Below are 21,712 nucleotides of genomic sequence, written 5' to 3' on the forward strand. Positions count from 1 at the left end.
GGTCCCTGCAAAACTGACTCTCTGGCTGGTTTCACATCCCCTCCAGGCCTGCCTCTGTCATCTACCAGCCATGTCACCGTGGCGAGTTCTCAAAGTTTTCTGGACCTCAGTGGAATAAAGGTAGTAACGGTATCTACCTCTAGGACTGTTGCAAGGACGAAATGAGTTCACGTTTACAAAGCGTAATGGGGCTAGGCTCATAACGCTGCGTCTGTGGTCATTATTGGCACCACTATTCCCTCTTTCCAGCATCTCCTTCCCCAGCACCGACATTTGCAGAGTACCAGCCTTTGTCCTTGAAGACCCCTCTGACATGCCGCCCCCTCCACAGATGCCACTCACCCCCCCCCCGTCCCCCGCCCCTGGAGACCCGCGGCACTGTCTGCATTATCACAGGACCACAGTGATTTCTGCTCACCCGTCAGCAGACACTAAGATCCTGTGGTTAGACCCTGCGGCCCGTTCCCTTCTGGGACCCCCCACGTCCCCCAGCAGAGGTCCAGGACACGCGTGGCGGCATGATTAGCGGAAGTGGAGTCTGACAGTATCAAGGTCATACCTTGGTTCCGACACTAACTAGCTGTGCACACTCGGGTAAGTTACTGAACCTTTCTGAGCCCCGATTTCTACTGATGTCCATCGCACTCTCACCGAGTTGCTGTGGGAACAAATCCGGTAATGGCTGGAGACCCTGATGTGGTGTGTGGCACAGAGGAGGCCCTCGCCCAAGGTCAGTTTCCTTTCCGCCTTTACTACGTGCTGAATAGAGGTCTTCTACAGCTCGAATGGAAGCACCCAGAGGGCAGGGCCCATGTCTCAGTCCTATAAACGAGAGGATATGTGCACGCATAGGAGATGCTCGGTAAACACGTGAACCACAACAGTACTAGGCTTGAAAGAAGCAGCTTCCTGTGCAGTCCCTCCTCGGTCCCTGTGTCAGGGTGGCAAGGGTCAACCTCTAAGTGACCCTGGGGGAGGGCAGGCACGGTGGGGGCTGGAGGAGGCAGGAGGACTAGAATGAATTTTATTTCTCGCTCACTTGTCTCTGGGAAAAACCCCTGCAACCTGCCTCCTTCTAAAGGGGGGGATAAATGACGTCACTCCCAGGGGGGCTCCCAGTGTCCCCTCCCACTGCCACCTCCAGAGGCCATGAGACACGACGGAGGCTGCAGACACAGCCAGACCCGGCAGTACCTCCCTTCTGGCTACAGGACGGAGAGAGGAAGCCATCCCTGTCCTGGCTCCAGCTCTATTTGATTTGCGAGGCAAGGCCACCCCTGCAGGCTGCGTTCCGTGGCCCCACGCCAGGCTGGTGTGTAATAGGCTCTGGCCACCCTCTCGTTACCTAATGCTTTCCTAATCTGCAGTTTACGCAAGACGAGTACAAATCTCTGAGAACACCGAGAGAAACAGCCCACCAGGCACCTCCCGGGCAGGCCTGCACCCCACTTCTGCACTAGTGGTTTCGTCATAGAGGGGCTCACTGTCCATTCCCATGTGGGCCACTTGTGGGTCACTCAGAGCTCCAATTCTCATGCGAGGCTTCACCCCTTCCCTCCCATCCTAATCTGTGACCTCACCCCTTCTCTGCCATCTCCCGTAAAGGATTGGAAATTCTATTCTATAGGGAATGGTGGGCAAAGCCTTACATCTTTCTGTCTTGCTACGAGAAAGTAGATCTTTCAACAAATGCCCCTGGAACAATTAGACAATCGATTGTTTATATATCTATAACTTAGTTCATATCACATATAAAAGTTAACTCAAGATCTCAAAATGGATCATTGACCTAAATATAAAACCTAAAACACCAAAGCTTTTAGAAAAAAGTAAATGTAGGATAGATACAATTTTTGTAGCCTTGGGTTAGGCAGGCCTTTTCTTATAACAGAAAATATGTAAACCATAAAGGGTAAAAGTGGTAAATTGGGCTTAATAAAAATGTAAAACGTTTTTCTTTGTCTGTTTGTCTTGTTTCTTAAATTCCACATATGAGTGAAATCATATGGTATTTGACTTTCTCTGACTGACTTATTTCACTTAGCATTATAACCTCTAGTTCCATCCATGTTGTTGCAAATGGCAAGATTTCACTCTTTCACAGTTGAGTAATATTCCATTATATATCCTATCATATCATATCATACATAATGGAATGAAATATTATATATAATAGAATATAATATAGAAATCCCATCTTCTTTATGCAGACAAACGAAAAAACAGACTTTTAGCTAAGGAGAACAAACTGATGGTAATCAGAGGGGAGGTGGGTTTGGGGATGGGGAAATAGGTGATGGGGATGAAGGGTACACTTGTCATTATAAGCACCGAGTAATATATGGGATTGTTGAATCACTATGTTGTACACTCAAAACTAATATAACACTATATACTGATTATACTGGAATTTTATAAATCCTTTTTTTAAATGTAGAACTTTGCTTCCTCCAAAGGTACTCTTCAAACATGAAAAGACAAGTTATAGAAGAGGAAGAACTATTTGCAAAATGCATCTTAGGTGAAAAACTTGCATCTGGAAAATTTAAAAAGTTTCCCACAACTCAATAAGAAAACAAACATCCCAGTTGAAAAGTAGGCAAAATACTTGAGCAGAGATTTTACCAAAGAAGAGAAGGAGAGGGCAGACGAGCACGGAAGATGCTGGGCCTCCTTAGTCACTAGGGAAATGGAATCCAGAACCATCATGAGATACCATGACACATTTACCAGGATGGCTAAAATACCAATTGATTCCTCATCAAGTTAAACATATGATCCTGCGATCCCACTTCTAGGTATTTAGCCAAGAGAAATGAAAACATGTATCCACCCAAAGATAGGTACATGAATGTTTGTGGCAGCTTTATTCATAACCCCAAATTGGAAACAATGCAGTTGTTCTTCAAGTGATGATAGGATAAACATGTGGTATATCCACACAATGGAATATTACTCAGCAATAAAAAAAGAACACCCTGGTATACATTCAACAGCACAGAGGATTCTCAAAAGCATTCTGCTAAGTGAAAGAACACAGACACGAAAGATTATATCCATTTGATTCACAAACTCAAGAGACCGAAATCAGGTCAGTGATTGCTAGGGGCTGTGGGTCAATGAGATTTGCTACAAAGGGCACAAGGGAACTTTCTGCGATGGAAATGTTTGATATCTGATGTTTGATATCCAAGCATTTGGCAAGTCTCATCCATCTATTCACCAGACAAAGGTGACTTTTATTGTAGGGATATTACATCTTAATGAAAATGATTTTTAAATAACAGCAAATAGAATAAAGTAAAATAAAAGGTAAATCTGATGGTACTTGTCCTTTACATCATGAGGATAAAATGACATTACTAATATTAACAGCCAATATGTACGGCAGACATTGTCCTAAGAAATTTTCCCACATTGTCTCATGTCAACTTCAAATGATCCTTGCAGGTTCTCAAGCACACCAAGCACTTTCCTGTCTCGGGGCCTTTGCACTCACTGTCTCCTTTACCTTCCATCGGACAACTCCATCTCCCACAACCCTCTGGTCTCTATTCAAATGTCACCTCCTCAGAAGAGGCCTTTCCTCCAAAACAGTATCTACATAGTCTATCTAAAATGGTCCCTCAACACATCACTCTCTTTTTTTTTTTTTTAAAGATTTTATTTATTTATTTATTTGACAGAGAGACAGCCAGCGAGAGAGGGAACACAAGCAGGGGGAGTGGGAGAGGAAGAAGCAGGCTTCCCTCTGAGCAGGGAGCCCGATGTGGGGCTCGATCACAGAACGCCGGGAACACGCCCTAAGCCGAAGGCAGACCCTTAATGACTGAGCCACCCAGGTGCCCCTCAACACATCACTCTCTATCTCTTACCTAGTTTTATTTTCTTTGCAGAGCTTAGTACTACCTGCCCTTATATCATATACTGTTTGTTTATATCACTCCATAAGAATATCATTCTTTCACTTACTCCTTGCATTGGACCAACACCCACTGAGTGCCCACCCTGGGGCATGTGTGGGCAAAGCCCAAGCTCCAAGAGGCAGACAGTTGCCCCAAGGCCAAGAGAATGTTGACCAGCTTCCTGTCTCCCTGCCACAACTCCTCTCAGCACCTGGGCCCACAAGGGGCTTTCCTGTTTTAGGGTCATAGAAGCTGTAGCCTGGGAAGAGCACTGGTCTAGGAGTTAAGACACCTTTACACCAACCAGTCCTTCCAACATCCCCCTGGAGACCCTGATCCAGGCACCTCACCTAACAAGGCCTCAATTTCCCCACTTGTAACATGATTTAGACATGTGTTTTTCAAACGATAGTATGAATGGGAATGCCTTAAGAAACTGATTAAAAATGCATGCTCCTTCCCCAGAAAATATGATTCAGTAGATCATGTGTGGGGTCAGAGAACCAGGATTCTTAACCCTTCCCCAGGACAATATAAGGTAGGTGGTCTAGGAAATAAATTTTGGATATTAATGATGTCCCAACTGCTTTTCAGCTGCAAAAACCCTCCAAATAAAATTTTACCCAGAAAACCACATTTATAACATATAAATCAGAGAGGATCTGGGCAGGGGAAGGGAGCAGAATGATGCTGGTTCCTCTTCAACTTCTTACTCTCACACTCCCTCCATCCCATCATTCAGCGGTCCCAGACACCCTAGGGTTCATTGGAACACAGTTCGAAAACCACCACTCTAGAGGCTCCCTAATTTAATCATTGCATAAATATTTGTGAACATTTACTATGTGTTAGGCATTGTTCCAGATCTGGGTATCCAATAACAAACAGAACAGAAAAATCTCTACTCTCACATATTTCACATTTACGAGGATGGCTGGCATGGGATGGTTTGCATGTATTAGCTCATTTACCTTTTTTTTTTTTTAAAGCTTATTTATTTAGAGAGAGTGTGTGCACGTGCAAGCAGGGGAGGGGCAGAGGGAGAAGAAGAGAAAGACTCTCAAGCAGACTCTGTGCTGAGTGCAGAGCCCAACACGGGGCCAGATCTCACAACCTTGAGATCATGACCTGAGCCAAAACCAAGAGTCGGACGCTGAACCAACTGAGCCACCCGGCGCTCCCGTATTAGCTCGTTTAATTCTCACCAGAACCCCACCAAACAACTACCAACATTTGTCTTCTTTTACAGAAGAGGCCCAAGGAGAATAAATAACTTGCCTAATGTCATACCCCAAGGTTTAACCCAGATATGATAGCTCTGGCAACATGCTCTTCTGAAATTCTGCCCAGTTCTCTACGAGCCCAGGACGTACGCGGGAGTCCATGCGGGTCTGTCTGCCTCTCCCCGTGTAGGCTCAAATCTATCTCTGTAGCACTCGGGCCCTATGGGGTTAAGACTCTGAGCCTAGGCTCCTGGTGAAACTAGATCCCGCATGACTTCAAGTTGACGCAAGTGGCCTTCTCTACCTGCAGCGACGCTGAGAGGCCCATCTCTGGGGTATAGAAGAATGTTCTCTCTGGACCAGGTGCTGAGTTTATTCTGGTGACCGCGGCATCGCTTGGCCTGCTATGGTGAAGACGCCCGGGGCCAGCAGCTCTGCCAGTGTTCCTAAGCAGACGGGTGACGTCGGTATGTCTGCAATTAGAACATCAGCACCGAGTTAGGAAGCAGAGTGGGGACGCAGCCAAGGGAATGCTGAGTACAAGTGGCACACACAGGGACAGAAAAACTCTTCCGACAGCAGGTAAGGGGGGCGCTAGAGGTCATTTACACCCAGGCCACTCACTGTCGGCAGGGAAACTGAGGTCCAAAGGCAAGGGGTGGCTGGTGTAGGATCATCTCGGCTACGTTCTTAGGCTGCTGCCATTGCCTCCGAGGTCCAAAGTGACAGGATGGGTGATGGATTGGAGGCAAGGTGACGCAAGGCCATGTCTCAGTCCCATTTTTTGCTAAGCTTTGGGACCTTGAGCGCTGAAGAACTGAGTCTCCGTTCCCCACCTGCACAGTGGACATGAGACCGTCCCTCAGCAATGCTGCAAGGATCCCAAGAGATAATTCATTCAACACGCCCGATGCCAATCGCTACTCAAAATAGTCCTTTCTCTCCCTCCCCTCCTCCCAGATTTACCCAAAACTGACCCATTTTCAGAAATTAGCTCATCTTAACTGAGACCTGCCAGGTCTCTGTACATGGGTTTCAACCCCATGCTGCTCTGACTGTGGTTGGTAGGTAGGCTAGCAGCATCGACTACACCTGGAAACTGGTGGGAAATGCAGTGTCGCAGGCCCGGCTCCGGCCCTGATGAATAGAATCCGCATTTTGACAAGGTCCTCCAGGCCCACTCATGAGAAGCGTTGCTGAGGATATATTTTTTTTTGATGGATTGACTTGCTGCTTTTGTCTATCTTTCACACCGGTTATTGGTAGCCAACATTTGCTGAGCATTTTGTGTATGTCAGGGAAATGCTTTACAGGCAGGATCTCGTTTCAACCACACAATCTCAGGAGGTGAGAATTCTTACTAACCCCATTTCACAAATAAGGCAATTGAGGCTGAGGTGGGTAGGTACTTGGGCCCCACTTTAAACCCCGGGCCTCCGTGACTCCAGCCTCCTCTCTTTGCCAGCCTCCTGGCCGGGACTAAGCCACCCCTCCCTCCGCAGGAACTGGCCACATGTACATTTGTTTAATCCCTTCTCTCCTTGTGGGATCCAGTGAGACCTCTGTCCTGGGAAACAAGATGGTAGCCCCAAAATGGCGGTTTCAAGTCACACACCCCCACCCCCTGCCCACGGTGAGTTTCTGACACCCTAGAGGAGCAGGACTGCTAGACAAGGTCAGAGAAGCCAGACTGCTTGCCCCTGCACTGCCTAAGGTCAAGGTCGGCAGGCCCCCAGGCAGCAGGTGGTGGGAAGGCTGACCCCCAGGGCACTGCCCTGCTCCCTGCCACTGACCCTCCCCTCCAAGCTGTCCCCCAGGACAGTCAACACTCTAACTTCAGCAAGCCTGTAAACCGGAAGGGAAAGAGTAGGGAAGGCCAAGGAGGGAGGGGGAAACACTGAAGAATGACAAGGGGAACGCTAATCTCTGACCACAATCCCAGGCCAGGTCCTTGGTGTGATTTATCGCCAACACTGCCGGCAGAGCTGCAACTCTGCAAAACACCATTGTTATGTACCATTTTATGGATGAGGACATTCTGGGTCAGAGAGGTTTTGCAATTTGCTGAAGGTCACAGAGCAAATAAGTAGCTAGGCTGGGATCCAAATCCAGGTCTGTCTGACCTCCCTGCCTGGGTTCTTTCCATTTCCAAGGGATGGGCCTGACTTTCAAGGCAGCCGCGTGGCACCTTGGGGCTGGCCCGGGACATGCATTACTTCATGTCACCCGCACTGCCACAGCCTCGGGAGTAGTTGTTGCTGTGACTGAGGCAGGAAGAGGTCCGGTGACTTGTCTCATTCCCAAGGCTGATGAGCTACAGAGCTAGGATTTGCTGCCAGGTCCCTCTAACGCTGATGTTCAAACTTTTTCCTCTTCACCCCTAGCTTTGCAAAGTGTCAACTGCAAAGCGTTTTCCCTCAATGGAGGTCAGGGTGTACTGACATGATAGGACTTTAACTGTGAGAATAAAATATAAAAGGTGAACCCCTGTCAAAATGGGGGCAGGTCAGCCACATGTTAAAGGCACATTCTTTGGAGTGAGACTCCCCGTGTTCCAGATCCCATTCACTCTCTGTGTGACCTTGAGCAAGTTACTTCACCTCTCTGGGCTTTCACGGACTCACCTGTAAGACGGGACAAATAAGAATGCCTGCCTCACAGAGTTGTCCTAAGAATGAAATGGGACCACGCTTGTAAAGGGCTACAGCAGCAGCGCTGGGCAAATACCACGAACTCTGTACATGTGGCTTCCTTCCCTCACCGTTACTCTCATTATTCCTTTTCTGTGCTCATGGAAGACACCGGCTGTGGAGCAATATGTCTGAGAAATACTGAGCGTTGGGGGGCTGCCGGGGGAAATGTCATCCACAGATTCACTTCCCCAGCGAAGAAGTAAGAAAGATGCTTATCAGCAGGAACTTGGGAAACCAACTCTAACTCTGGCTATGGAGAAAGAAATTTCCAGATACAAGACAAGCATCGACTGGGAACTGGCTGTTCATTCCCCTCTCGGGCACGGCTTTGCCAGCTGTAGCACAGGGGTGATGCTGGACTAACCTGCTTCCTTGCTGCTGGGGGCTGTGGCACCTGCCAGCCCGGGCGCAGGGCACAGACTGAGCAACCGTCCCCGGGAAGGCGGGGAGCAGGCCCGCTGGCTCTTCACCTCCCAGAGACCAGACACCCTCTTGACTCGGAGCCCGGATGAGAAATGTGTCTGGAGCGTACAGAGCCCCGATTCCCACAGGCCTTCCTCTTCAGACAGAGGGCAAGCCTTCCTTGCACAGATATTTCCCCAGCTCACCCCCGGGGCCATGGAGCTAATGAGGCGTGGAATTAAAGTTCGGAGGGAGCACAGCCCCCTGCCTGGCTCCGCTGCTACGGCTGAGCGAGAGCCACGAGCAGATGAGGAAACTGACAGAGACACTCGCGGAGTCACTGGTCTAAAGGTCAGACCGAGACAACTGATTTTTCAAAATGTCATGTCCTGTGGCAAGAAAAGTCTCTGACACATTCCATGGAAACGCCTCACATTCACCTCCTTCTGCTCTAGACGCGTTCTGGAAGGTCACACCAGCCCGCACCCCAGGGCCTGGGGAGGCTGGGTCTGCAGGGTCCTTGCCGCTCTCTGGCTGTGGCCTCCAGGTCTCAGCCTCGATTTCCCCTTGCTGAAAATGGGGGCAGTGTGGACTTAATGTTTACTAAGAAGCTTGTCATTTTGGAATAATTTTAGATTTACAGAAAAGTTTCAGAGTCCCTCACTCGGTTTGCTCCAATGTTACCACGTTACCTTCCCGTGGCACAGTTGTCACAACCAGGAAACCAACGCAGGCACGTCATTATCGATTCAACTCCAGCCTTTGTGTGGATTTCACTCATTTTTCCATCAATAGTTTCTTTCTGTTTCAGGACACCACACCACATTTAAGACTAAATAAATAGTTTCTGAAGTTTAGAAAGTCCCCTCCCAGTTGCAAAAACAAAGGGACAATAGGCCTTAGGGGCTGTGGGTGTGTTAATTAGCAAATGAATGCTGTGCTGTGTGACTTTGGGCAAATCCCTTACCTTCTCTGAACCTCAGGCTCTTCATCTGTCCAAAGGGGATAATAGCAGTACTGCGTGCTTTACAGGGGTGCTGGGAGGTAATCCTTTGCTAATCTTCTTAGTACACCGTAAGCACCCTGTTGATAAATCTCAGCTGGTAGAAATCATAGCCCGGAAACAGAACTAATCCAGCATACCTACACTTCCTGGCAAAAAAATGTCCCAGCAAAATGGCTGCTCCAAATAGAAGACTTTGTGTCGCTGGTCTAGCACCTGTCAGAGCCAGTCTGCAAAGCACAAGACAGGAATGGGCAAAGGCCTGCAGTTACCAGGCCTGGGTTGGAGTCCACCCCTCCCCCCGCTGGCTGCAGGAACTCCAGCACACAGTCCTGCCTCTGGGTCTCAGCAACCACATCTGTTAAATGGGAACAGGTCACCCACCTTACAGGGTTGCTGAGAAGATAGAAGGAGGTACGTGCCGTCAAACCTCTAGGAAGACTGAGGTGTGCTGTTTGGAGACATCTTGCCCTCCTACCTCCCCTAAGAACCACAAGTCATTGACTGCAGTTGGGATCGTTACAGAATCCATGAAAACCTGATGTGGGCGGTTCCATGGGGTTGGTAATGAGATCCCGCTCTCTCTCTCTTTTTTTTTTTTTTTTTTGAGGGGCAGGAGGGGGCGATTAACTAAACACCTGCCCTCCCTTTCCCCGCCAAAGGCCTGTTGACAAGTCAATTCCGTAATCTTCATTGCTGCAAGGCCTTTCTTTGCCCGGAGTGAAATTAGACAAGGAAACCAATCACTCGGCTGTGCCGTTTTAAAAGGAAGCACAAAACTATTCCCATGGTCAGTCTGACCAAGATCATTATAGGACCTATTTTGACAGAATCACAGAATCATTCTGTTTTCCCAGAATGGCAGCTGAAGGGACGGAGGAAAGAAATCAAGGAGCATCACTCCCGTTTAAAGATGAACAAATAAGACCCACGGTGGCAGATCTGTTTGTTCAAGGTCATACAGCAGAAGGGGTTCAGAGCTAGGACAAGACCCAGCTCACAAGATTTCTGTTTCCTTGCTTGTGGCTCTCTGAGGTGCTGGAAGACATCCATCCATCTGTCTGTCCATCCATGTTGACACTGGACACCTTGCTTGAGGCAAGCACTGAGCTGGGCACTGGGGAGCCAAGGGTGAATACGCCTGTCACAGTCCCTGACCCCGTGGAGCTTCCCATTCAGTGAGCTAGGACCGAGTCTGGGTCATCTGTTTCCCAAAGGCCTACGGGGCCTGGCACATGGTGGGTGCACTGTTTATTCAATCACGTATCTCTCACCTTGCGTAACGCTCCCACCTTTATGACTGATGTACTGGGTCGTTTTGAAGAGGTTAACTGGGCTAAAGGCTCAGTGTTTGTATTTATCTCAAACCACCTCCTTCAATCATCATCCTACCAGAAGACTTTATGCTGCAGCGTGCAGACACAGCAACAACATTGAGCAAGGAGTCCAAAGACCCAAGTTCAAGTCCCAGCTCTGAGCTGCTTACCCCTGAGTAGCTACTGAAAGACACTTGTGACTCAGTTTTCTCATCTACAGAATGGAGCAAATAATATTTGGCTTGCCTAGTTCACTCAGCTTCTGTGAATATAAAAGGGGGGAGCGGAAGGGGGAGGGCAAGAGTAAACCTTCTAGAAAGTATGCTATGAACAAAAGGTTATGGAGATGTTACTTGCATGATTTAATCCCACAACGAGTAGAATAAACGCGATCGGCTTTCCAGCCGCTGCTCACACACTCTCATTCCAAACTTCTATAGTGTAACGGGGTGAAATTGCCCCAGACTTGTTCCTACCGTGGAAGAGATTACATTTATGTATCTGTGGTATCACATGCCATCCCAGCCAATCCTGACCCGTATTTCTCTTCCCTTGGTACATGTAACAACAGTACTAAGATATGTTGTAACCTTAATTGCTTGCAAAGTGTTTTGAAATCCTTAGATTAAAAAGCTCAGGGAAGTCCAAAGTATTAGCCTTCCGTATGCCCAAGGAGTTACACGGAGACTGGTCTAGATTTGTTGGAACAAGGAGACAGTACAGTGCATATTCTGAGGCCCCAGAAACTTTGGGCTTTAAAGGTCCTATTCATGGGATGACCCAGCTTCCTAGTTTCTAAGCTGCTCAGGCATTTGGCCATTTCCCCACGCTGCTTCTGATGTGTTTTTTCCATTTCTTTTAAGTTCCTGGGTCACGAGGCCTGAGTTGCAATTTACTTTGGTGTCATAGGTCTACTTTCCTGGGTGATCTCAGCCTGAGTCCTAGAAAAAGGCAGTCTGTCATCGGTGACATCTATTTGCCTCTTCATGTAAACCCGGAGTTGATTTATTCCATTCTAATTCTCACTGTGAAAACGAGTTAAAATTCTACCCCATGGGAGTGACCCTTGGAGGGGGGTTGTCAGACAAGGATTGAAAGGGACAGGGGATCCTGGGATCCTGGCAAGTGTTCCAGATCCCGGGGCTGGTCATGCCAGTGCCTTCCAGTGCTGGGCTTGTGAAAATTCAGAGCTAAACACTTTTTTGTGCATTTGTCTGTATATTTGTTACAACGTTTTCCAGTGTAAAGTCTTTTTTTAAATCACTCTCCATGCTAATTTACTTCATTTAAAATAGATTCTGATGTAACCCAGAAGCTATAAACCTAATTATATAAGAATCCTTTCTTTCTCTTTACCTTTGTGATTCAAAATAATGTCGCTTTAGTTTTTCCTTCCTTTATTTCCATTTTTACTCTTACAGGGAAAAAAGGAAATGCTTCAATTAGCCTTTTTAATGACATCTAATGGGGGGGAGGGAGAGGGTCGTTCTCAGCAGGAAGTCTGGGGTGCCCTCAGGGACACATGCAGACTTCTAACAGTTGTAACAAAATTCTGTTGAATTTGTCTGTGTCCACTTTTCTAAGTAGCCATAGCTTTCATCAAATTCTCAAGGGCCCCTGACCTAAAAAAGACCAAAAGCCAGAGTGATTGTTGTATTCTCCTCTTGGAATGTTTCTCGGCTCTGTACCAACCCACAGCCCTCACCAACCCGATTTCACCAAACTGTCTTCACCCATCAAAATGAATTTGCCCACTTCAATGGAAAAAGTGAATGGGTTCAACTCTGCCAAAGGTCATACATAATAATCATCAGCTGTTTACTTCTGCCTTTCCCTGTGATATTCCAAACCCTGAGGCCAGAGACCTTTGCATCCCCAGCACGAAGTTGCACAAGGCAAAGGCAGATTGGACTCAAAAGGAATGCACTGCGCCTATTTACGAAACCAGATTTATTAAAATTTCTCTACAAGTCAGAAACGGTCGTCTCACTGTTCACATATATACACATGTACAGGAAGGATCTAGTGTTTCGAGCTTTCCCGGCAGAAGCCCCAGCCAGCCCAGAGTCCTCAGCCGGGTAATGTATCACAGATACAACAGTCGAGCAACCACGAGCACGTTAGTACGACAGAGGCTCTGTCCTCTCTCTTCTCCGAGTCCCATGATTCTGTCAAGGTAATATTGCCAATAATCATTCACATTTCACGTGGTTTTAGACACGCAGGTTATTCAGACAGACACAGACAACAAAACAAGCCTCAGAGCCAAAACAACAAAACGTATCGGACGATAGGTATAAAAGGTAAAATATATATGTACAAAGTACACAGTACGTGAGGTATACACAGCATTCTCACAATGCATGTTAGTTGTTTGCCTAGGCGTAGCCCTTAAAGATGACTGCCTGGTTTTGTGCCATTTTCTCAGAATACAGTATGTTTGGTTTACCCGTTTAACCACCTGATTTCAGTACTGAGACATTTACTGATATTTTGTGTGTTCTTGTTTTTTTAATGCGAGTTGCAGTTTTCTCCATTAAGCTCTAGCTTTTGTAGGTAGTGAGCTCCCATCTCTGGAAGCATTCAAACAGAGGCTGGATTCCCACCTGAGGGAAGCTGAAGGGCGGGCGGCGGAGGATTTCTGCTTTGGGAGGTGGCAGAAAGAGGAAAGAAGTCGGAGGAGATTAACTTTTAAAGCCTCTTCTGACTTTAAAGTTTTGGGGCCATTTCACTCTAGATGCTGATTACAGAGACGTATTCGTAAACCACACCAAATTTAAAATACGAACAACCCATCATGCAAAACTCCAAACGCACGCACAATGCCAGAGGCAGACCATATCCATGAAGGGTTAAAGTACAATCCTGGAAGTGGGTCTGAGAATCGTCTAAGACTATCCAAAATTCACTTTCTCTAAAGCACGAAGATGTTTAACATTTGCTCTTGGGAGAGGCGAGGAGAGCCTCTGCTTATCTTTCTCCTGCTAGACAAAATGCTCCACCCTGAGATGGTCTTGGGAACAAAGGCTAAATGTTGACAACGTTTGAGGGGAACCAACAAAGCTACCAGTTTCCAAGTGCTCAAGTTGACTTTACAAAATCTGCAGTCTCTCTGTCTGAGCTCAGAGTTCTGAAATAGCCAGGAGTTCAGATCTTTTGTGATGCTTCTCCACGGTCAGCTGGTAAGTGCTTTTCTAGCAAAGAAGGGGATGTTTCAAGGTCAGAAAGAAGGCATTAGTGCAAATGAGGTCTTGGCAGGAAATGGAGGAGAGAGTCTGGGTTCGTGGTTCGGGCAGGCTCCTATGCTCCTCAAACAGTCTGCTCCCACAACGGAGCAGGGTCATTGGTAACTGTGAGTGTGAAGAACGGGTGTGTGTTAAACCAAACCCAAAAAAGAACTTTCCAATAGAGAAGCTGGGGTAGCGACAGTCTAGCTCCCAAAGACAAGTTCGAAGATGGCAGGTTTATTGGCCCAAATGATTTGTCACCCTGTTAAAATATGGTTATTGCCCCAAAATGCCACCGTGCGACTCACTTCCTCTCCCTTTACAATGTTCGCGTTCCTTTCACTTGACCACGTGCTGCAGGATATCCATACTCTTTGTCACCTCAGGAGACGAGGAACCGCCCCACATCTGACAGCGGGACAGTTGGCGAGGGATCGTTCAGAAGGGAAACAACTTTGCAGGGCAGCCGATCAGAGCGTGTGCTCCTCAGATCCGTATAGTCATGCATCACAACCAACAGGAGGGTGCCATGTTGAGTTCAGCAGCTACCATCTTTATGCCATCACGTATCTGGCTGGCAGCACGCCGAAAGGCCTGTCCATCTTTAGAAATGGAAATGCCATGTGTGAGAATTATGAGGTTTCTGAGGTTTGGGGATTAGCAGAAGAAGGAACTAATGTCACTGTCCTCCTGGTATTCTGGGACAATCTGGTCTGAAGTTCCTATTTCTGAGTCGACGTAGCCAGGTTGCAAGACAGACTCGAACCAGGGATGGAGTAAGATCTCAGGAGCAGTGAGTCTCTCGGAGGGCTCCCGTCTCAGGAGGCTGCGAATGAGGCACCTAGCTTTGGGGGAAATGTGGTCAGGAATGCAGAACTGTCCACGGCGGATTTTGGAGAAGAGGGCACTGGGGTCTGAGTCATGGAAGGGGTAGCGGCCCACCAACAGGGTGTAGAGCATCACCCCTAGGCTCCAAACGTCGGCCGCCTTTCCGGAGTAGGTCCCCGTGGTGTTCAGAATCTCAGGGCTCACGTAGGCCGGGCAGCCATGTTTGTCTGACAGAGCATCGTCTTCCCCCTTGATTATGTGTGTGTCTTCTAGACTTTCCAGTCTGAGCTGGCTTCTGCAGGAGAGGAAACAAGCTATTACTTCCAGATCAGCTGCTATGAAAAACAAAGCCTTCTCTATAACGGCACCCACAGGCACTAAAGGCAAAGGCCTAAGGAATGCCATTTACCCCTTCATCCAGTAAGCAGTGCCCTGTTAACCACCGAGGACTCAGGATTTCACAAACCAATACAAACTGCAATAAACATTTGCAAAGTATCGAGAGAGCGCCCGGGGCGGAGGGTATGATGCAAAGCCCCAAATACTATTCATTATGCTAGAGCTTAGAAGAGATATCCTAATAGGGTTACACAATTTACAAAGTTCACATTGCAGAAGTGGGAGCTTGTCTTAGGGGAATGCTGACATTTTCTACAAAGCTATCAGGGAAGAACAGTATATCCCTACTTCTTCGGGATGGAGGGGTAGGGGGCCTGAGCATCCGACAGGCCCATCTTATTCTTATCACGCCACTGACTGCCAGCGCTACTCCGGCCCACACTCTGCCCTACAGAACATGGGGCCCAAAGTCACTGCTAGCATGCTCATGTCGTCAGCACTCCTGCTCGCGCAGACACATACCCACAGAGGGAACCCTGTCCACCTGGGCTCAGGCCGGGATAACTGTGATGGGAAAGGCGCCAGGAATGTTAATTACACCGAATGGGGTGTTTAATTGCAAGGAACACTTAGCCTGGACCAAGAGGTTATATAAGCGAACAGAAGCAGCCGCTGGATTTCAAGGGTGCAGGGCCCATCTGTACCCACGGACGGCCCACCAGCACCTGAGCCTAGTTCTTCTACGTGGGGGGTTATCTATTCAGGTAACTGCTCAAGTCTGAAAAACATCTTTAGGCAAAGGCTCTCTTCTGAAGCTGCAGGTGTCTCCTCACTTGGACCCAGCCACCCACAGGTCATGGATCCCCCAAAGCCCAGAGCCACGTTGGGGAACCTCTATCATCTGGTGGCAGACTGTGCTCCTCCCTGCTTCTCTGAAATAGCCCTGTTTCAGTAAGTCACTTGTTGTTAAGTCGAATGCAAACATTTGGTACTGGCTAATGGGTCAATTTCTTTTCCTCTCAAAGGTCTGGTTGTGTTTTTTTTTTCTTCCTGCCTTCCTGTTCCCTGGAGTGTAGTATACATGTGCTAACTTCAGTATGTCCTCAGCCTGACCTCCCCGTCGTTATGTAAAATACCCATTGGTTCTGTAAACGGAAAATATGACTCAACCCACACTGTCTGCCCCTGATTGGCTGCTGTAGTACTAAAACCCTGCACCTGTGCTGGTTACACGACTAGCGTCAGCCTGCCATTGCTTAACCCTCGGGTTGCCAAACTCCGTGCACATGACATTCGCCTGTGCAATGCTGATTTCAAAAGCTAGTAAGGAGGTGTGTAAGGCATGTTTCAGAAAATACATCAACATATCAAAGGAGCATGTTCCAAGAATTGGAAACTTCTCCATTGCAAACACTTTGCTTTTCTTTGCTAATCGGTATGTTCCAACAAGTATTGCAAGGTCAGATATAAAGCGAGGCTTTATGGCAGTTCAACCCTGTACTCTTTCCTCCGATGTGGAGGTAAGGGGAAAAATGCACGGGTCAGGGCAGCCCCGCGTGAGTAACTGCAACAAAATAATGCACACCCCTCCACAATTCCACAAGGGTTTCTTGCTCTTAATCTTCCCATAAGGGATATGGCCCACCTCTTAAAATCAGGTACGTTTTATTTCCTATGGCTTTCTGAATTCCCTTGCCTGAAACCTCAACTCTGAATCTTAATGTCTCATTATTCTCTTATCAAGCTCATCCTGTCCTCTATGAGGGAAGTCATGATCTATATTTAGCAACCAATTCCAGCCAACATCCATGTATTATTCAATGTGGCTATTTTCTGAAGATGTATCCAAACAAGAGGTCTAAAAAGTCACCAGAGAATGTGAAGAAAGTACTGGGGGCCAGCCTGAAGTGGGACAGAAATATGGTACAAAGGAGGAGGGCAGCAGAATGCAAATACAACAGCTTAGCTCTGTGATACTATCTACGTACAAAAAAAAAAAAAAAAGCCCCCCACTTGGTATAGCCAAGGATTTGAAATCTTCCTTTAGGCGTCAATGTTGTGAAGGACAGGTTGACCATTTGTACTGCAGAAGAACTGACCTTTCTGACAACAATGGGAAATAAACTTGATCCTGGAGTGGAAGTGGGGAGGGCATCCTGTCATCATGTGACATCCCACAGAAAGAAGCACCAAGGTGTCCCCAGGCCACATCCACGAGGGTGCAGAATAAACCATCCTTGGCCGTGGCTCCTCGGGAGAGGACTTCTAAATACTAATTGTGGGACAACTGAGCCCTTGGCTTTGGTTTGAACCCACACTCTGCACCTAACCACTTAACCTGCCCCGAAAGGCCCCAGGAGGAGCTGCGGAGGCTGCTCACCTCTCCTCCGTGGAGAAGACGAATTTCCTAAGTTTCAGGTCCCCAAGCACGATGGCCGACTGGTGGCAGTGGGCAACGGCGGAAACAATCTGCTTGAAGAGCCTGGCAGCCTCCTCTTCCCGCAGCCTCTTGCGGCTGCGCACGTAGGAGTGCATGTCCCCAAAGTCCTTCTCAAAGAAGACGTAGGCCTTGGTTTCCCCAAGGATCACTTCCACGATGCCGGTGATGTTCCTGTGTGACGGCAGCTGGGTGTAAGGCCTGATTCTGTCCTGGTAGTGTTTAATGGGAAACACCTGCAGAGAGAAGGCAACCCCCCCCCCACTTAGGAGGCTAGGAAAGCGGAGGCTACCTCCTGAATCCCAGACGGCAGCCCTCAATCTTTGGCCTTCGGTTGACAGTAAGGCTCCCTTCACTGACTCCCCCTTTTCTCTGCCGCCCCAGCTGCCTCTAACACCCCAAGCCAGCCACATCCAGGGGTCTGGGGTAGCAAATACCCACGGGTTACTATACAGATGGTTTAAAAGAACTGTCTTCTATATACGTTATCTCCTTTCATGAGGCCACCCTCCCCCCCAGGAGAGCTAGGCCCTAAAGCCCCCACCCTCTGTGGCCCTTCCTTGTTTTCAGGCGAGGCTGCTGGAAGCAGCTGACGGAAGGTTCCCCCCCTGGGATCTCCAGGAGCTGAAAATGCATGACCTCCGGCAGACCCAAAGCTCTCAGCACAGAGAGCACAGAATGAGGTGACTCTGCAGCCTCCGAGGGGAAGCAGGGGCTGGGGAACATGCAGATCTGTCATTAGTCAGAAGGAACAGATGACTCGCAGAAAGACTGTGACAACACAGCCTTAAACAACCTGCCTACAGTCTGACTCAGGTATAAGCAGCCTTGAGTTAAAATTGTCACAGGAGGGACATGGGATGTTCTCCACGGTTTTTACATTTGTTTGTTTATCACCCTTCCCCTCCCCTGCCCCGGGGAGGGGGCGGGCAGCTCCCACCCCCACCTTTACCAGGGAAATGGGTAGTACCTCCTCTCAGAAACTAGCTGGTCTCTTTAAGGGCCTTTTGTTTAGTCCGGTTACTCATATCCTAGACTCAACTGGAAACGGTGACACATGGGCTGTCACCATCTGGATTCAGCTATTATCTGCTCAGAGGAACTGGAAGGGGTTGCACAATGGCCAGACCCACCCCACCTCTGAGGTCTGGCTGCCCTGGCCCCAGCTAGAAAAATCTCTCTGCCGGCCCCCCCCACCCCGCCCCACAGACATATCTTCCCCCAAACCGCTCTTAGCCCCAGCGACGGAGAAGAAAAGATCCACCCTCCCCGCCCCCCCCGCCCCGCTTTAAACTGGGCTGAGCATGCATTTGCAATTTCATTCAGGTCGGACAGTAGGTGGCAGCAGCTAGCCCGGGGTGGGGGGTGGCGGCTGGAGTTCAGGTGAGTTGCGGAAAACCCAAGAGCGACTTTAACTGAGGGGTGACCCTGTCTTTCGGTTGAAAAGGAGCAGCCCGGAGGCTCCTCAGGGATGTCTGAGACGGGTGTCAGGCTCGCAAAGGCTGTGGGAATGTTGTGCGTCTGTGGGCGCTGGGGGAGCACGCGGAGGAGCCTGTTTCCAGGAGTTGTGTCTCCTCCGGAATGGAATCTCTCAGGTTCAAAAGAAAATCGCTGGCCGGAAAATACAGACATGAATGGAAGCGAGGGTTCCTAGCCGGGGCGGGCTTTCCAACATTTCTGCGCCGGGCAAATCCCCCGCCCCGGCTGGAAGACCGCCTCGGACGGCTCTCTGGGGAGGACGAGGTTCTCATCCCCGCGCGCGTTCAAGCCGGAATCCCCAAGCCCCGAGCCTGACACGGTCTTCCCACCCCCTCACACCCACAGCTGAGCCCAGGTGCCTTGGAGCCCGGGCAAGAGCGCTGCCAGCTGCTCCAAGCTCCAAGGAGGCACCCACTGCAGGGCGTCCTTCCAGGACAAGGGGCGGGGGGAGCCAGGAGAATGAGAGAAGGGGAATGGCATGGCCCTGGAATCCATTTCAATTCCACAACTTATTTGGAACGCCGTGCGCTAAACTGGGAGCTAAGCAAAGAACAGAGATAAAGCCACTGAACACCGCACTTCCTCTTGCCTGCCGAGCCCCCATTATACCACTCCATCCGAAATCCCTCAATCCCTCAAAAGGTGAACCTGGCCAAATGCAGCCCGCCACGCTCAAGTCACCGCAGGTGGCACCCAGGCCCCCGGCGCCGGCGGGCGAGACTCCAAGCACCTTTGCCGACCACCGCGTCCCGCAACCCCACAGGGGGGTCCCGACCCCCCGAGCGCCTACCTTGCAGCGCAGCTCCCGGCCGGTGTGGATGCACAGCGCGCGGGACACATGCTCGCGCTCCGCCAGGGGCAGCAGCAGGTAGTCTGCGATGCGGCTGGGCCCCGGCGCGCTCCCGGAGGCGCCGCCAGCCCCCGGCGCGGCGGGCGGCGGCTGTGGACTGCAGGGCGAGCCGGGGGGGCTGAGGTAGTCCGGGGGGTTCGAGCACTCGGAGAGGCGCGGGCACTTGGCCGCCACCGCCGCCCCGTCGTCCGCGTCCAGCAGGCGTTTGGCCGGGGCGCCCCGGGCGGCCGGGAGCAGCAAGGCCGGGCCGCGGGGCTGCGAGGCGCCGCTCATGGCAGAGCGCACAGGACCGACCCGCATCCCGTCCCGGGCCGGGACGGCCCCGGCTTTGTAGGTCCCGGGATCCGCGCGGGAAGGCGCTGCGGGCTCGGTGCAGGCGCCGCGACCTACTCCAGCGGGCGGGATGGACTTTGCAGACGGAGTTCGGCTCAGCCCCCACGGGGGGCAAGGCAAGAGCCGCTCCCGGGCGCTCGCGTTGCACGCGGGAAGCACGCTGGCGGCGTGTCCGGCGGGAGCAGAGGCCGGCTCGGGTCCCGGGACCTCCGCGGGCACCGGCTCGGGGCGCCTGGCCGGAGGCGGCCGCCGCTATTGTTGTCGAGGCCGCCGACAGTCCCGGAGGCAGAGGCGGCGGAGGCTGGTGTTCCCGAGGTCCGGAGCCGCGAGGGCAGGATTCCACAGGCTCGGCGGAGCCGCGGAGCCAATGCACTTCCCAAAGCCCGAAGTCCCGGAGAGAAAGCCGGAGCAACTTTTCCGCGGCGCTCGGGATCCTGCGCGCTCCTGGGCTCCCGGCGTGTGTGTGAGCGAGCGAGACGCGCTCGGAGAGAGTGACTGAGTGTGAGTGAGTGTGTGCGCCGCACCGATCCCGGCCAGTGCACTCCTCCTTCTCCTTTTCCTCCACCTCCTCCGCCTCTTGGTGACTCACGCTGTATACACACACACACTCACAGGCCGGGCTGTGTAAACAGTTGGGAAGCCGGGTTGAGCAATGAGATGGCTGCGACGACTCGGGCCCTGCCGCCCGGCGAGCAGTCACCGAAGCGGAGGGAGGAGGCCGGGGCAAGGCGAGAGGAGGGGGGAGAGGAGGTGGAGCTGGGTCCGCGGGGGCAACGGGGGTGGCCCGAAGGCTGGGGATGCTCCGGGGTGCGCGCGCTTCGGCGCAGGTGGTGTGTCCCGAGCCGGCTGGGACGCGCGCACACGCCCCCCAGGCTGGGACTGGCAGGAGGCGGCGCGCGCCCTCCCGCAAGCCCGGAGCTCCGCGCTAGCAGCCGGGGGAGGGGGCGGAGGAAAAGTTCCCGTGACGTCAGGGTCCCGGGGAAGTGGGCGGGAGGGGCGGGGCCGCGGGGGGCGAAGCGAAAGCTGATTGGTGCGCGCTCCTCATTCACACCGAGCACAATGGGCTGCGGGCACGCGCATCACGGTTCTCGGCACCAGCCGCTCGCTGCCGCGGGACGGTTACGCCGTTCGCCCCAGAGATCCCTCCACCGCCGCGCGCCTTGAGACCTCGTATTGGAGCTGTAGGCGCCGCCCAGGCCCGGCTGCAGCCGGAGGAAGGGAGGATAGGAAAGGTGATGAATTCCAGAATCAGTCATTCACCCCCACGCGGTAGTTCCGGGGAAGACCTGTGCGTGGTAGTGGATGTGGCTTTTTTTTTTTTTTCCTTTTCCTTCCCCCTCCCAGCTCTAATCCCCAGCGTCTATTCGCTTCCACAAATAGAACCTTCTGTTCGATGAAATAAAAGCAAACACTGGGCCTTCTGCGCTGCCTCCACCTCCACGCCCCTCCCGCGCCTGCCGCCCTCCCGGATTGCACGGAAATAGCTTCTCCAGGCTCCCCGGCCGCCCCTTCGCGGTGACTCGCAGAAAGCTTCCTGAGCCGAGGCCGGTGGGAAACAAAGGATGTGGGGAGCTGGCGGAAGGGGCCCACGTGGCTGCCGCCGGATTCCTGCCCCTTCCCCGGCCTCTGCACGCGCAGCAGGGTCTGGGGCCCCGGTGCCAGCCCCGGTTCCCTGGT

At 51.0% G+C, this 21,712-nt stretch overlaps 1 protein-coding gene and 1 long non-coding RNA gene across 3 annotated transcripts in view; both read right to left on the reverse strand.

The window, feature by feature from the left end:
* Positions 1–7,530, reverse strand: part of LOC123797706 (uncharacterized) — a 162,077-nt gene extending 154,547 nt beyond the window's left edge. The window contains exons 1-2 of the long non-coding RNA XR_006781036.2: positions 5,753–7,530; positions 5,433–5,601 (exon numbers count right to left, since the gene is read on the reverse strand). This is a non-coding gene — a long non-coding RNA (uncharacterized LOC123797706). The remainder of the gene's footprint in view (positions 1–5,432; positions 5,602–5,752) is intronic.
* A 4,919-nt stretch (positions 7,531–12,449) lies between these two features.
* On the reverse strand, positions 12,450–20,967 carry TRIB1 (tribbles pseudokinase 1). Of its 2 annotated transcripts, none has more exons than XM_045805645.2 (3): positions 19,643–20,967; positions 17,317–17,609; positions 12,450–14,892 (listed from the first exon to the last, which is right to left on the reverse strand). In XM_045805645.2, exons 1-3 carry the CDS (start codon positions 20,000–20,002, stop codon positions 14,427–14,429), a joined length of 1,119 nt encoding a protein of 372 aa, XP_045661601.1. In that variant the 5' UTR covers positions 20,003–20,967; the 3' UTR covers positions 12,450–14,426. The 2 variants fall into 2 exon arrangements, with proteins under 2 accessions (XP_045661601.1, XP_045661602.1); XM_045805646.2 differs by lacking the exon at positions 19,643–20,967 and adding an exon at positions 18,344–19,625 and having other exon boundaries at positions 12,452–14,892.
* Positions 20,968–21,712: the final 745 nt, after the last annotated feature.

The sequence above is a fragment of the Ursus americanus genome, chromosome 9 (genome assembly GCF_024610735.1).
Source record: "Ursus americanus isolate L20-20 chromosome 9, mUrsAme1.1.p, whole genome shotgun sequence".
NCBI classification, from domain to species: domain Eukaryota; kingdom Metazoa; phylum Chordata; class Mammalia; order Carnivora; family Ursidae; genus Ursus; species Ursus americanus.

Excerpts from the sequence above, each read along its gene's own strand:
- TRIB1 (XM_045805645.2), bottom strand. The coding sequence starts at position 20,002 with ATGCGGGTCGGTCCTGTGCGCTCTGCCATGAGCGGCGCCTCGCAGCCC. Across the intron at positions 17,610-19,642 it reads GCCGGGAGCTGCGCTGCAAG|GTGTTTCCCATTAAACACTA; the intron begins GTAGGCGCTCGG and ends TTCTCTCTGCAG. Across the intron at positions 14,893-17,316 it reads GTCTTCTCCACGGAGGAGAG|AAGCCAGCTCAGACTGGAAA; the intron begins GTGAGCAGCCTC and ends CCTCTCCTGCAG.